We start from the raw sequence: 11,593 nt of genomic DNA, 5'->3' as shown, positions 1-11,593 counted from the left end.
AGGAAGGGGATGGGTTAATAATCGTAGATTACGTTATAAAGTTGATTCTTTCTTTCTCCATTGAACTTTTACAAATCTTCCATTATCTTACGTAAAAATGCCATTTGTTATTGGAACAAAATTCTCAGAGATGTGCGAAAGAATGAATGTGAAAATGAAGCGTTTAGCTAGAGTAAATTAAAGGCGATTTGTGAAAAATAACGCAATTTTTTAACCAATGTAGTGATTATTCCATCATCGATTGCTCTGTGGGCATAGCACTCGGCTGATTATCGTTCCCTTTCTTTTTAATGCCTGATACGATGTCATCGATTCTCAAGAGAAGAATAGCTGTCTCGATAGCTGTTTTGTATGTCTGCATTTTAACGCTCAACGGCTCCCAGATTCCTCGTACTTTCATGTCCACTAGCTCACCAGTTTCACCGTCTATTCCCCAAGTGTTGCCTTCTGTTGCGTGCTTTGCACGCAAAGCTGTCAGGGTACGGATTATATTCGCTCCACAATTTTGAGTGAGAGTCCTGGGAATTATATCCAAAGCTTGAGCCACTGCTTTGTAGGGCCATTGTTCAATACCAGCGATACCAGCCGCTTTTTCATTCAACAGACGAGATACTGCCATTTCAACAGCTCCACCACCTGCAACGCATTTCAAGCACGAAAATGAAACATTTTTAATCACTGAATAATTAAATTATGTTATGAACTCAATATTTACCCGGAACCAATTTCGGTTCAATCAGCAGATTCTTAGCCACATGAAGAGCATCCTGAAGATTCCTCTCGGTTTCATTGAGCACATCCTTGCTGGCACCTCGTAGAACAATGGTGCAAGCCTTAGGATCCTTGCACTCAGTGATAAAACAAAAGTACTCATCCCCCATCTTCTTGATTTCAAATAGTCCAGCCCCAGTACCAACGTCTTCCTCCCTGAGCTCCTCAGTTCGATTAACAATAGTTGCTCCACATGCTCTCCCAATCCTGTTATTATCAGACTTACGCACACGACGTATCACTGAGATACCAGCTTTGAGAAAATAGTGGGATGCCAAATCAGCGACTCCCTTCTCAGTGAAAACAACATCAGGCTTGACAGCAATCACCTCCTCGCAGATTTTTTTGATGTGCTCCTCCTCGAGCTCCAGAATCCTGGTGAAATCAGTATCCTTCATGATCTCAACGTTCGTCTGGGACTCACCCTTCTTGTACTCCAGCACACAATCTAAGAGGACAATTCTGGGATTCTTGATGCTTCTCTTCATCTTAGGATGAGTCACATCTTTATTCAGCATAACTCCACGAAGCACGTGACTCTCGTCAATACTGCCTCCAGGAATTTTTTCCACCTTGGCATACCTCTTGATGTCGATCTCCCGACGTCCATTCTCCTCAAGCAAAACAGTATTGACAGCATCAATAGCAATTTGACAGGCCAACTCTGACCAACGACCAATGAATTTCGTTCCCACACAGGATTTCACGACTTCAATGACTTTGTTCCTATCGGTGATGTCCAGACTAATGCTGACTTGGTCCTCCAGAATCTTCACCATGTCCTCTAGAGCTTGTCTATATGCCCTGATGATGACGGTTGGGTGAGTTCCCTGCTCCAGGAATGGCTCAGCTGTGGCTAGAATTTCTCCAGCCAGGACAATCACTGATGTGGTACCGTCTCCAACTTCTTCATCCTGAGTACGGGCAATTTCAATCATTGATTTTCCTGCTGGATGTTGCACAGTGATCTCACGGAGAATTGCATTCCCGTCGTTAGTCATTACTATTCCTCCTGTGGGGTCCATCAGCATTTTAAGCATTGCTTGGGGACCCAGACATGTTCGAATGACATCGGCGATTGCCTGAGGATTCAGTAATTTGAGATGAATTTCATGAGAATTTCAGTTCTGGAGCATAAACATATCGTTTGTAAAAAGTTTAAAGACTAAGAACTTTTTACGTTACAGGTACAGTTAGTAGGGAGTATAAGGCAATATCAAGGTTAGAATTTTCAAGCATGGTTTAGAAAAATATTGCTGAAAGCATAAATGCGTAATGATTATTTATTCGAACATGAAAATTTTCTGATGGAATTTGCTGGAAAATACTGCACGTGGGCGTGACACCGGTTTTCGCCTTATAAGGTAAGGATTCTCGTAGAACACGTGTTTAAGGCATTTTTTTACTCACTTTACCAGCTTGAATGTTCTCCTTCTGAACTTTTCTGCCGGAATCACGGCTTGTGTTCTGACCTGCAATAATCAGTAAACCGGGCATTATTTTTACGAAATAGTGACAATTTTTCGTGATACTAAACAAGGCACAATGTTCATCATCAATTGTTTTATTTCGGAGCAGAATAATTGATTACTCACTTAGAACTACGATCGGTGCTGATCCTGGACCGAACATCTTTTATTTCTTATATTTTCGAGTATTGAAACTAAACTTTCATCAAGTGAGTAATTAAATTGTGAGTGATTGACTTTTCTAGGGATGGATGAAAAGAGTTACCATCGACTATATTTGGTTAATTTTCCAGGTATTGTAGGGGATTGCTAGTGCTTATGAAAAGGCTTCAATGGAAATGGCTTATAGTGGTGGCGCGTGAACTAATCTAAAACATTATCGTGTGAATAAGGAAGGACCACATTCACCTTGTCAACTGCTGGGGAGAGATTTTGCGCGTATTTCCCGACTTAAAACTCATTTTTTTGCTCCCGTTAGGGGGCGTGGTGCAGGTTTTGTGAACACGGGCGCGGTGATAATTCAAATTAAATTTTTGGATATCTGTCGCCAATTACAAAACATTTATTATTTTTATTGCAGACAAACTGGAGTAGAAGACACCAGAGAGGATTGACTAAAGTAGAGGCTCAGTTCTGAGGGTTTGAATGACCCCAGCAGCATCGTAGTATTGCACCCCAAGAGAGGGAGAGCGCCACACGCAATGCTGGGGTGTTTTTTTTATTAACCAAGTTTTTATTGCGATGCTGGGGTGTCCATCAAGTCGACGGGGTGAATTTTATTTTCTGCGGTATGAAAATCCCTCAGAAAATAAAGTTCACCCCGTTGACTTGATAGACACCCCCGCATTGTGTGTGGCGCCCTCCATCTCTTGGGGTGTAATTCATGTTTGCCAAGTATACGGTGGTCTATTCCGGATGTTCAAACAACTATCGATACTTAGCGTCTCATGGGATCGAATTAGTTAGTATCGATACAACTATTTATCGCGTTGATGAATATCGACAATGACTGAAAATCGTGACTTAAAATGAGAATTAAAAATTATCGGATTAACAAATCTTATAAAATGGCTTTCGCACTATTCATTAATGTAAAATATTCGGCAACCTGCTGAAGATTCACAATTTTACGTATTTTTTTTCTGACATATGTCTGGAAAAAAAATGTCGAAAATGGAAGTAACGAAACCAACGAGACACACCAGCGACATTTTTCTTGTACTCTTCAATTGTACATATGTATAGATATATAGGACATAACACACACACGACGAGTGTGCGTGGAGTTAAAGGGGCGGGTGTGTTCTACACTCGCGTCTAACCGTAAAAATAGTCGAAAACACATAGAGAACATGTCGTTAAGGGCTGTGAGTGAAGTGACTCTTGCAAGACAGTGAGTTCTCGATGGTTTGCAGTAGTTAGTGGTGTTAGTGCATTAATCTTTGTGCGACAAGGGGACAATCTGTATGATTGGGTTGGTTTGGCTGCGTAAAGCTCTCAGACCTCACAGGCTCACAATTTTCCCTATGGTTGTCTCTCGCAAGCTCCCCACAATTGATCGGTTTTCTTGTTATCCCTCAAAAGCCCGAGGTGAATATATGTATGGGGCTGATGAAGAAGTGGCCAGAAGGTGAATCAAATGATAATAGCAATGAGAATGACGCGCCGCATTAATGTTAAATGTGTTGAACAGTGTCAACTTGATCCATCACACGTAGCTAATCGGAGCTTCAAGTATTTAGTGTGAGATAGACTTGGTTATTGTAGATTTTAGAGTATAAATAGCAAGAAATTTCTTATGGATAATGGATAAATAAGTGGTGAAAGCTGAAGAGACTAGCGTATCCCCCGTGCCGGGTTTTTCCGAGTGGATTGAGCGTCAAAAGGCGACGTACGGATAACAACTTTGGTGGAGACGTTGGAGGATCCGGTCGGAATTTTACTCAGCAAATTTTCTCAGCACAACTTGATGACAATATGGCAACTCATGGAGGTGGTGCTGGAGATGACGGCTCGATTGCCGGTGGAAGCACACCGTCGACATCATCACCAACACCTTTGTTAATGTCAACGTCACCCATATCTGCGAGAGAGTATCGTGTGGCACAGGGCCACGGTCAAACACAAATTTCACAGCAGAAGCCCAATAACTTTGAGCCACTCGATAAGAGCTGTTCCAATACGCTCAAGGTTTTTATCTCGTTTTATCTTGTTTTATTTACTCAATACGATTAGAACTTTTCAGCCTTCATTATTTCTTTCTGGTTTATTTCATCAACCCCTTTTTTATTACTTTACCGTTAATCATTTTTATAATGATTCAGTAATTTTTGAATTTCTAGCGGAATCCGAAGATGGAATTGAGTAAGACAGACTTGCTGAAACTGCTTGGATACCTCGAGGGAGAATTGCAGGCTCGTGATATCGTAATTGCTGCTCTCAAGGTAATTAAACATTAAATGAATTTTATCACAGCGGAGGTAAATTTTGGTGATGATAGAGGTGACTAAGAGGCTTATAGGCAAATTCGTCGATTCGGTGTAGGAGAGATTTTCGTGAATAATTAATACAGAGAGACTCCTGTTACACTAGTATTGCACTCTGTAAAGTGATTCTAAACCTTCTATGATTATAAACCAATGATGAAGCGGTTTGTTGAAAATGGGGATGGAGAACTAGGGCAATTGAATCAATTTTCAATATCTGTAGTATGAGCTGATTGCATTGCTGTTTAAATTTCAAGTCGGAGAAGATGAAGCATCTGCTGAATTCCCGGTATCGAAGTGGCACTACTGATCCCTATGTAGCTCTGGCACGAGATGTTGCCATTGTCGGGGGCGTTATGCGAAATGACAATGATCAGCTCGAAGGAAAGATTCCGAATTTCAGTGTTATGATTCTCAAGCAGAAGGTGTGTCAGAAACGAATGGTCACGATGTTAGAGGACGCAGAAATCCGGCACAGAGCGGTATGTGAATGGCACAATTATTATTTATTTTTTTCAATAAATCCCCTGTCTATTCAATTGATTAATAAAAAAATTGAATTGCTAGAAATAATTAATAATTGTAATTGAAGGTGATTGAAGAGTTAGAAGAAGAAAAACGCAAACACGAGCACGATACAGCGCAGGGTGATGACATAACGTACGGACTTGAAAAAGAACGTACTAGATTGAAAAAAGAATTGGAACTCGAGAGGCAGGAGAAGAAACGACTAGAGATGGAATTGAAAAAGGAGACTTTAGCCCTAGAAATGGAAAAGAGTAGACAGAAACAAATTGTTCTCCTGCTCCTAGCAGAAAGAAAGAAAATTATAATGAAGTACATCGAGGAGCGTAAACGCTCTGAGGATTTGGCGCAAATACTGAGTGAGGAAAAAGTGAGAATTGATTCGTTGGCTGAGGGTCTGGAGGAAGAGAGTAAGAAGTCACTTCAGATTGAGGCAGAGTTGGAGAAACAATTTGCTCAATTTGATATAGAAAGACAGCAGTATCGACAAGCACTTTCCAAGGAAGAGAAGAAGTCAAAGGACCTTGAGACAGAGTTGGAGAGAATGAAGGGAGAGTTGGAATCGTGGAAAAGTGGTGCTGCAATACGTGGAGGTATCAGAGCTCCTTTGGGTGCCACACCACCTCCACCACCTGCTAAACCTGCGAATTTGGCCGCTATGCCCACTCTCAGACCTGCTGGCGTGGCAACACAAGCATGTTAGTTTTTTTTTTCATTCATTTTCAGTGAAATATTCCTTTCATCTATCCTCAGTTAAAAAAATACAAATTAGCTTGATTTACCTGACTTATTAAAATGATATGAAAAATGTGAATCTTTTTTTTTGTAATTCCAGTGAAAGGAGCACCTGTTCTAGGCACAGGAACCCCAATGGTCAGTAGTAAAGTTGTTCAACCAACAGCGACAGTTTCCAGTGTGCCAGTGAGTGGACCAAGTAAGTATTCATTGGTATTTGAAATTCAATCATGCTGCAAAAAGACATGGATGAATGGGAAATGCATGAGAGAAATGAACACGAGCATTCTCGATAAGTTGGAAACTAATAAAGCAGAAGGAGTACGATTATACTTTCAATGCTATTCAATGGTCTCTTTAGAATTGCTTTTCATTTCATTTCATCTCGAGGAGAAACGTTAAACTTTCATGAAGACTTTTGGTATAAAGAAGACTTATCCGAGGAAATATCGGTGAGGCATTTGTGATGGTGATCAAGTTTTTCAATAGTTTTATGAGCTAGTAAAAAGGAATTAAACATCTTCATTCAGAATTGAACAAAAGCCACAGGAATAAAATGTTGGAACTATGTGATCATTGTACAAAGAAAAAGTTTGAGGGCGTCTTGGGGATGCTGTGGAAATTTATATTCACTATTTGGACATAAATACTGATATCTAACTGAATTTGGATTTATTTCAAAAAGATTATAACATGGTCCATTATTTTTTTCAGCCACGGGTATCGCAAGATCAGTGACACCCCGTCAAGTAATGCGAGGTGTAACGTACGGTTCAGCTGTCGCTCCAGTCTCTATCGCCCCAGCACCGTCTCCTTCAGTGAGTGGCACTATCGCAAATGACAGTGCAGCACCAGTCACCTCATCGCAAGGGACAGCTCCCCCAGGTCCAGCAGTACCTGCTAACATTATAACAACTGGTCCCCAAACCGTTGGTGATACCAATACACCGGTCCCCGAGCCCCAGGTAATCCAACAATTTTCTACTCGATCCACGTTAATCTAAATGACCTTTCTTTCCATTTTTCCTTCATTTTATTATCTCCATTATTCATTTTCGATAATGAAAAACACGTGTATTGATTCACACGTTACAGCCACGATTGCATGTCTCTATTCTTTATTAATTATCTGGCATCTGTATTTTTTTATGCACAGAAGATAATCTTCCAAATTTGATTTTCCAAATGTACCCAAAATGTTTCCGACATTTTAATGCAAATATCTTTCTTTTCCGTTATTTTCATGTGATTAAATTCTTCAATGCAAAATCACTAGGATTACGTCATTTGAGGGAGCTTAATTGGATTCTAATGTTGGTATTTTTATTTTTTTTTTTATTTTGAAGTTATTGTTAATATCCATAAGTATACATATGATGATATGTGGGACAAGAGACATGAAAGGCCTCATACGTAATTTTCATTTTTTAAACGTTTTACTTTCTTACAAGTGGAATCAGTGGTGAATTCGTTAAACGTACCAAATCTATTTACTAATCATGACTTTGTAATTCTAGTTCAAATAAAATTATCATATTTGACGTTTTAACGTTAACAATTTCACTACTGAATCGATGAGATATGATCGACAGATAGTCTATTTGTACTTGATATTATGTTAGCAACTTTCTAGTCTTATTATTCATTATTCTCTTAGTAACCAGTGAGTACTTACGAAGATTGTGAATTCGACACAATTAATTCCCCCCTTCCATTATTTTCGTTGAGAATTATTTTAGCAAATACTGGTGGTCACCTGTTCAGAATTGAACAACAATCATTGACATATTATTTAAGCTAAAAATTGCAGCTGCACTCTCATTAGTACCTAGACTTAGAGAGACAAAGTATTTTTGCACTGCTTTTTCGTTGGTATTTTTTAGTTTAATGAGACTGCAGCTGTAAATTCCACTATTTATTCTTTATTATTTCTTCCTCGAAACATTAAATGAATCCAAAGATACTTTCAATACTTTCCTCTAGACACGATTATAATTTAAAATATCTTACTTTTGAAAAACGGAAATAATAATTATACGAAGAACGTAGAATAACTTCGCTCTTCCAAAATCACCCTAAACAGTTTGAATATACTATTGTACATAAGCCGTATTATTTCGTATGTATACCAACTTAATTCCTCAATTAAATATTCGTATGCAACTCACTTCCGTGCTTTATTTACACAACAATTTCCCTGCTTGACCTTTTTATGTGCAAAGAGGACACAATAAAAAGTAAACATTACAGTACAAGAGAGACGAGAAATACATAAATATCCAAGGAACACCTGTGCCGGTGGGATAGTCTCCTGTGCAAAGAAAGACCAAAACAAAAAAAAAAGCTCAAGAATTTGAGATATTTATTATTTTTCTGCTTCGTTGTATTCATTTCATTTATTTTTCCTTTAATCCACAACATCTTCGGCAAACAAATGGTTCTCATATCTGTGCTATGCATCCACGTACTCCACTTCTTCGAAAGAAACCCATCAAGTACACAAGAAAATTGTTAAAGGCAAAATTCGTTGGCTTTATTTGGTTTGGTTGATGGTTGTTACATGGGCTTGGTTATTGGACACCGCAAGAATCTTCAATCTTTTATGAAAAATCAAACGATTGTTGACTAATTGTGATACACATTGTGGCTGTGATGTGTTGATTCCCCAGACAACTGATAAACGAGTGGTAACGAACGAGGGAAAGTGTACATCATCAGCAACAGCATTAAAATCATCATTTCATGGTGCACCGGTGGCTGCAACTGGCAAAAAACCACTGGTTCCACGTGGTATGCCACCACCCGTACCTCCAAATAAGCCGGTGGTACCACCCAAAAAGGAGGCTGCTTACATGAGACGCCCTGATCCCAATCAACCACTCCAAGATACATTGAAAGTCACTAAACAGCCGACATGTCAGAGTCAGGGGTTAACACAACAGCCAGCACAGCCAGCACAGCCATCATCACCCATTCCCACTCATCAACAGGTCCCTGATGAGGTAAATTCATTATTCAACGTTTCAACGTATTCCCCGGGGGATTTCCAACAGAAAAATTCACGCTGGGGGACTAATTCAGTTGATTCATCATTCAGAGGGGGGAGGATTTATGGGGAGGGAGGTTCAATTGAGTTTTTACAAATTCAGAGAGCGGAATTGAGATTAATATTTACATTCAATTTAGGAGGGCACCGGCCAAGTCCAACGGCAGTTGGTTTTTCATTTCATTTTTACCAAGAGAATTATTTTTATAACCTGCCGCTCGTTATTGATATTAAAAATTAATGAAACTGGAAATATTATTTTTGGAGAAAGTTTTGAGGTTTAGCATTAAGGATATTTGAGTATTTTTGATGAGAAATTGTCAACGTACTTGGATATCCTTAAATTGCGGAAATGAGAATTCCATATTTGAAGAAAGAAATCAAGTCAGATTGCGAGGAGATGAGGAGCATTAGAAGAGGATGATTGAACCGACGATCTAATTTCCTGTCTCGCTAAACTCATTTTATTCCATTGATTCTTTCTTTTCTTAAAGATGGGGATGGATGTATATTTAAATGGAGGAGAAAATTAGCGGTTTTCCCTCGACGTGACAAAACATTCAGACAAGATGAATGATCAACCGCATTATGCAATCGGAAATTGGTGTGGCTTTCTAATCAAATCATAACCCATTTCCTTCTTATTTTCCAGTGAAACATTAAAATACCCTATTGTGAGAAATGAAACGACAGAATTAACTCTATCAGCTGATATTTTTCTCTCCCTACCCCACCGATTTCCGCGGAACTCAATTAATTTTGTGAAAACCTTTTGCAGACAAAACCACGCTGATTCGCTGTCAAATCACCATGATCTCTGGATAGAACGTGAATAATCGTGGATTGCGCAACAAAAACGTTGCAATCCAATCATTCACTCCATAGCACATGCACTTAATTCGTTGATTAATTGTACATTTCAATCTGTTCGATACAGATTTAAAGAAGAGATTTTACGTTCGCTATCATCACTGCCGCCTCACTACAGATGGATGATCAATATTGTGGAATTTATATTGTGAAAATGTTTAAAGATGGGAGAATTTTCAAAGAACGTAGCACTGATGGCTTGTTTGATCGTATCATAAATACTCAAAAATCAATTGAAACATCACTGATCTCGAATAAAGGATAATAAAATAAGGATAAAACGAATAAAACTGATGAATTTAGGAAACAAATTCGAGGAGATATTTCACTCGACTCCTCAACATTTGCTTGTAGATGTCATTGATTTCATTAATCGTTAATGTAATTTTAAAATAAGGATGTCATGGGGATCTCGTAGAATGTTCAACGAGGAATTTTACTTTTATACATCACCAATATAACGCCATACAAAAAATACACAATAAAATTGTAGGAGGGTGAATACATTAGATACCTCGAGATGACTCTTCAAAAGTTCAGTGAACAATAATGGGCTTTGTACACGTGTTCATGTGGTATTTCAGGTTAAAGTGGAAAACCTGCCACCTCGAGGGTTAAACATTTTTTAAGAATAAGGGGCTATGGCGAATGATTCATGGAATCCGATGAATGAAATTTTATTCCCTACAACTTTTATGTTCATTTCCTCAATCTTTTGCGGAAAAAAAATTGGTAGTTGCTAAATATTAAATAAAGTCCTCCAGCTCTCAATGGGAATAATATCGGGATAGAGTTGAATGAAACACAAAATTTGAAGAAGAAAAACGAAACCTGTTTTCAACAATCTACGAAATACCCATGACATTCCTGAAGTCACGTGACGACGTGAGTCCTCTGATCTCTGAGTGCAAGCCCATGAAATGGTACAGTCTTCCAGAATCGCTGAAACCTGGTTTTTCTCTCATGTACTTCATCACCCGAGTCCCGAATCATGATAAAGAGAACAGAACAGAAGTTTGAAAATACAAAACAATTGATATTGTGCTTTAGCTTCGCCTTCTCCTGAAGTAAGATTCAATGATCCAAAGGAAAACAATTGCCGATAAAACTCCGACGCCTTGATCATAAATGTCCCTTGAAACGAGATGTAAATTTCACATCGCCCTTTTCAAACTCAAACAAAATAAAAATCTAAAGAAGCAAAATTTATGGTAAATCACTCGATCGTAGATTGTCCAATTATTGTAATCCTAAGCGAACCTTTTAAATGTACAACATTAAAACGTTAAGGAGTAGCAAAGAGATAAAACAAGATGAATCAATAGCACTTTGAGTTATTTTAGAAAAATATCGTGAGAATCAACTTCAAAGTGAAATTGCCTCACCTTCTTTTTTTCAACCCTTCCCAGCCAAAATGAATCGAACTAATGATAAAATATATGTAAATATACATATATATATAGCACGTACATGTTCTCATTGTACCGAATTGGATAGCCCCTGTAATTCAAATTGTAATAAAAAATCAAACAGAAAGAGGAGAGATGAGACAAAAGAGTAAATAAGTGATGCTGAAAATAAAGAATTGAAGAACTTAAAAATTTTATCAACGAGTTTCGTTTTAACCCCCAAAAATAGCGTGGAAAAAAACAATCATTCACTGAAATTCTATAAAAATTATTAATGACCTT

At 38.4% G+C, this 11,593-nt stretch overlaps 2 protein-coding genes and 1 long non-coding RNA gene across 5 annotated transcripts; 1 reads left to right on the top strand and 2 right to left on the bottom strand.

Moving 5' to 3' along the window:
- Positions 1 to 36: 36 nt before the first annotated feature.
- On the bottom strand, positions 37 to 2,629 carry CCT3 (chaperonin containing TCP1 subunit 3). Its single transcript, XM_011308884.1, has 4 exons — positions 2,367 to 2,629; positions 2,182 to 2,243; positions 716 to 1,853; positions 37 to 636 (listed from the first exon to the last, which is right to left on the bottom strand). Exons 1-4 carry the CDS (start codon positions 2,401 to 2,403, stop codon positions 227 to 229), a joined length of 1,647 nt encoding a protein of 548 aa, XP_011307186.1. The 5' UTR covers positions 2,404 to 2,629; the 3' UTR covers positions 37 to 226.
- A 499-nt stretch (positions 2,630 to 3,128) lies between these two features.
- Positions 3,129 to 11,470, top strand: LOC105268951 (uncharacterized protein CG10915). 3 transcript variants are annotated; one of them, XM_011308882.1, is made up of 9 exons: positions 3,133 to 3,201; positions 3,486 to 4,430; positions 4,583 to 4,684; positions 4,984 to 5,208; positions 5,319 to 5,949; positions 6,087 to 6,185; positions 6,701 to 6,951; positions 8,656 to 8,988; positions 9,811 to 11,470. In XM_011308882.1, exons 2-9 carry the CDS (start codon positions 4,218 to 4,220, stop codon positions 9,823 to 9,825), a joined length of 1,869 nt encoding a protein of 622 aa, XP_011307184.1. In that variant the 5' UTR covers positions 3,133 to 3,201; positions 3,486 to 4,217; the 3' UTR covers positions 9,826 to 11,470. The 3 variants fall into 3 exon arrangements, with proteins under 3 accessions (XP_011307183.1, XP_011307184.1, XP_011307185.1); XM_011308881.1 differs by having other exon boundaries at positions 3,129 to 4,430; XM_011308883.1 differs by lacking the exons at positions 8,656 to 8,988; positions 9,811 to 11,470 and adding an exon at positions 7,263 to 8,153 and having other exon boundaries at positions 3,198 to 4,430.
- On the bottom strand, positions 7,012 to 8,359 carry LOC105268952 (uncharacterized). The gene is made up of 2 exons (XR_892388.1): positions 7,997 to 8,359; positions 7,012 to 7,742 (listed from the first exon to the last, which is right to left on the bottom strand). It is a non-coding gene; the product is annotated as an uncharacterized lncRNA (long non-coding RNA).
- Positions 11,471 to 11,593: the final 123 nt, after the last annotated feature.

This window comes from Fopius arisanus, unplaced genomic scaffold, assembly GCF_000806365.1.
Source record: "Fopius arisanus strain USDA-PBARC FA_bdor unplaced genomic scaffold, ASM80636v1 scaffold00063, whole genome shotgun sequence".
Taxonomy (NCBI): Eukaryota; Metazoa; Arthropoda; class Insecta; order Hymenoptera; family Braconidae; genus Fopius; species Fopius arisanus.
The sequence above is the reverse complement of the archived record's forward strand: the minus strand, read 5'-3'. Positions and strand labels throughout refer to the sequence as shown.

Coding starts and splice junctions, on each gene's coding strand:
- CCT3 (XM_011308884.1), bottom strand. CDS start 2,403: ATGTTCGGTCCAGGATCAGCACCGATCGTAGTTCTAA. Junction 2,244..2,366: donor AGCACCGATCGTAGTTCTAA/GTGAGTAATCAA, acceptor TGATTATTGCAG/GTCAGAACACAAGCCGTGAT. Junction 637..715: donor TGAACCGAAATTGGTTCCGG/GTAAATATTGAG, acceptor AATGCGTTGCAG/GTGGTGGAGCTGTTGAAATG.
- LOC105268951 (XM_011308881.1), top strand. CDS start 4,218: ATGGCAACTCATGGAGGTGGTGCTGGAGATGACGGCTCGATTGCCGGT. Junction 4,685..4,983: donor TCGTAATTGCTGCTCTCAAG/GTAATTAAACAT, acceptor TTAAATTTCAAG/TCGGAGAAGATGAAGCATCT. Junction 5,950..6,086: donor TGGCGTGGCAACACAAGCAT/GTTAGTTTTTTT, acceptor TTGTAATTCCAG/TGAAAGGAGCACCTGTTCTA.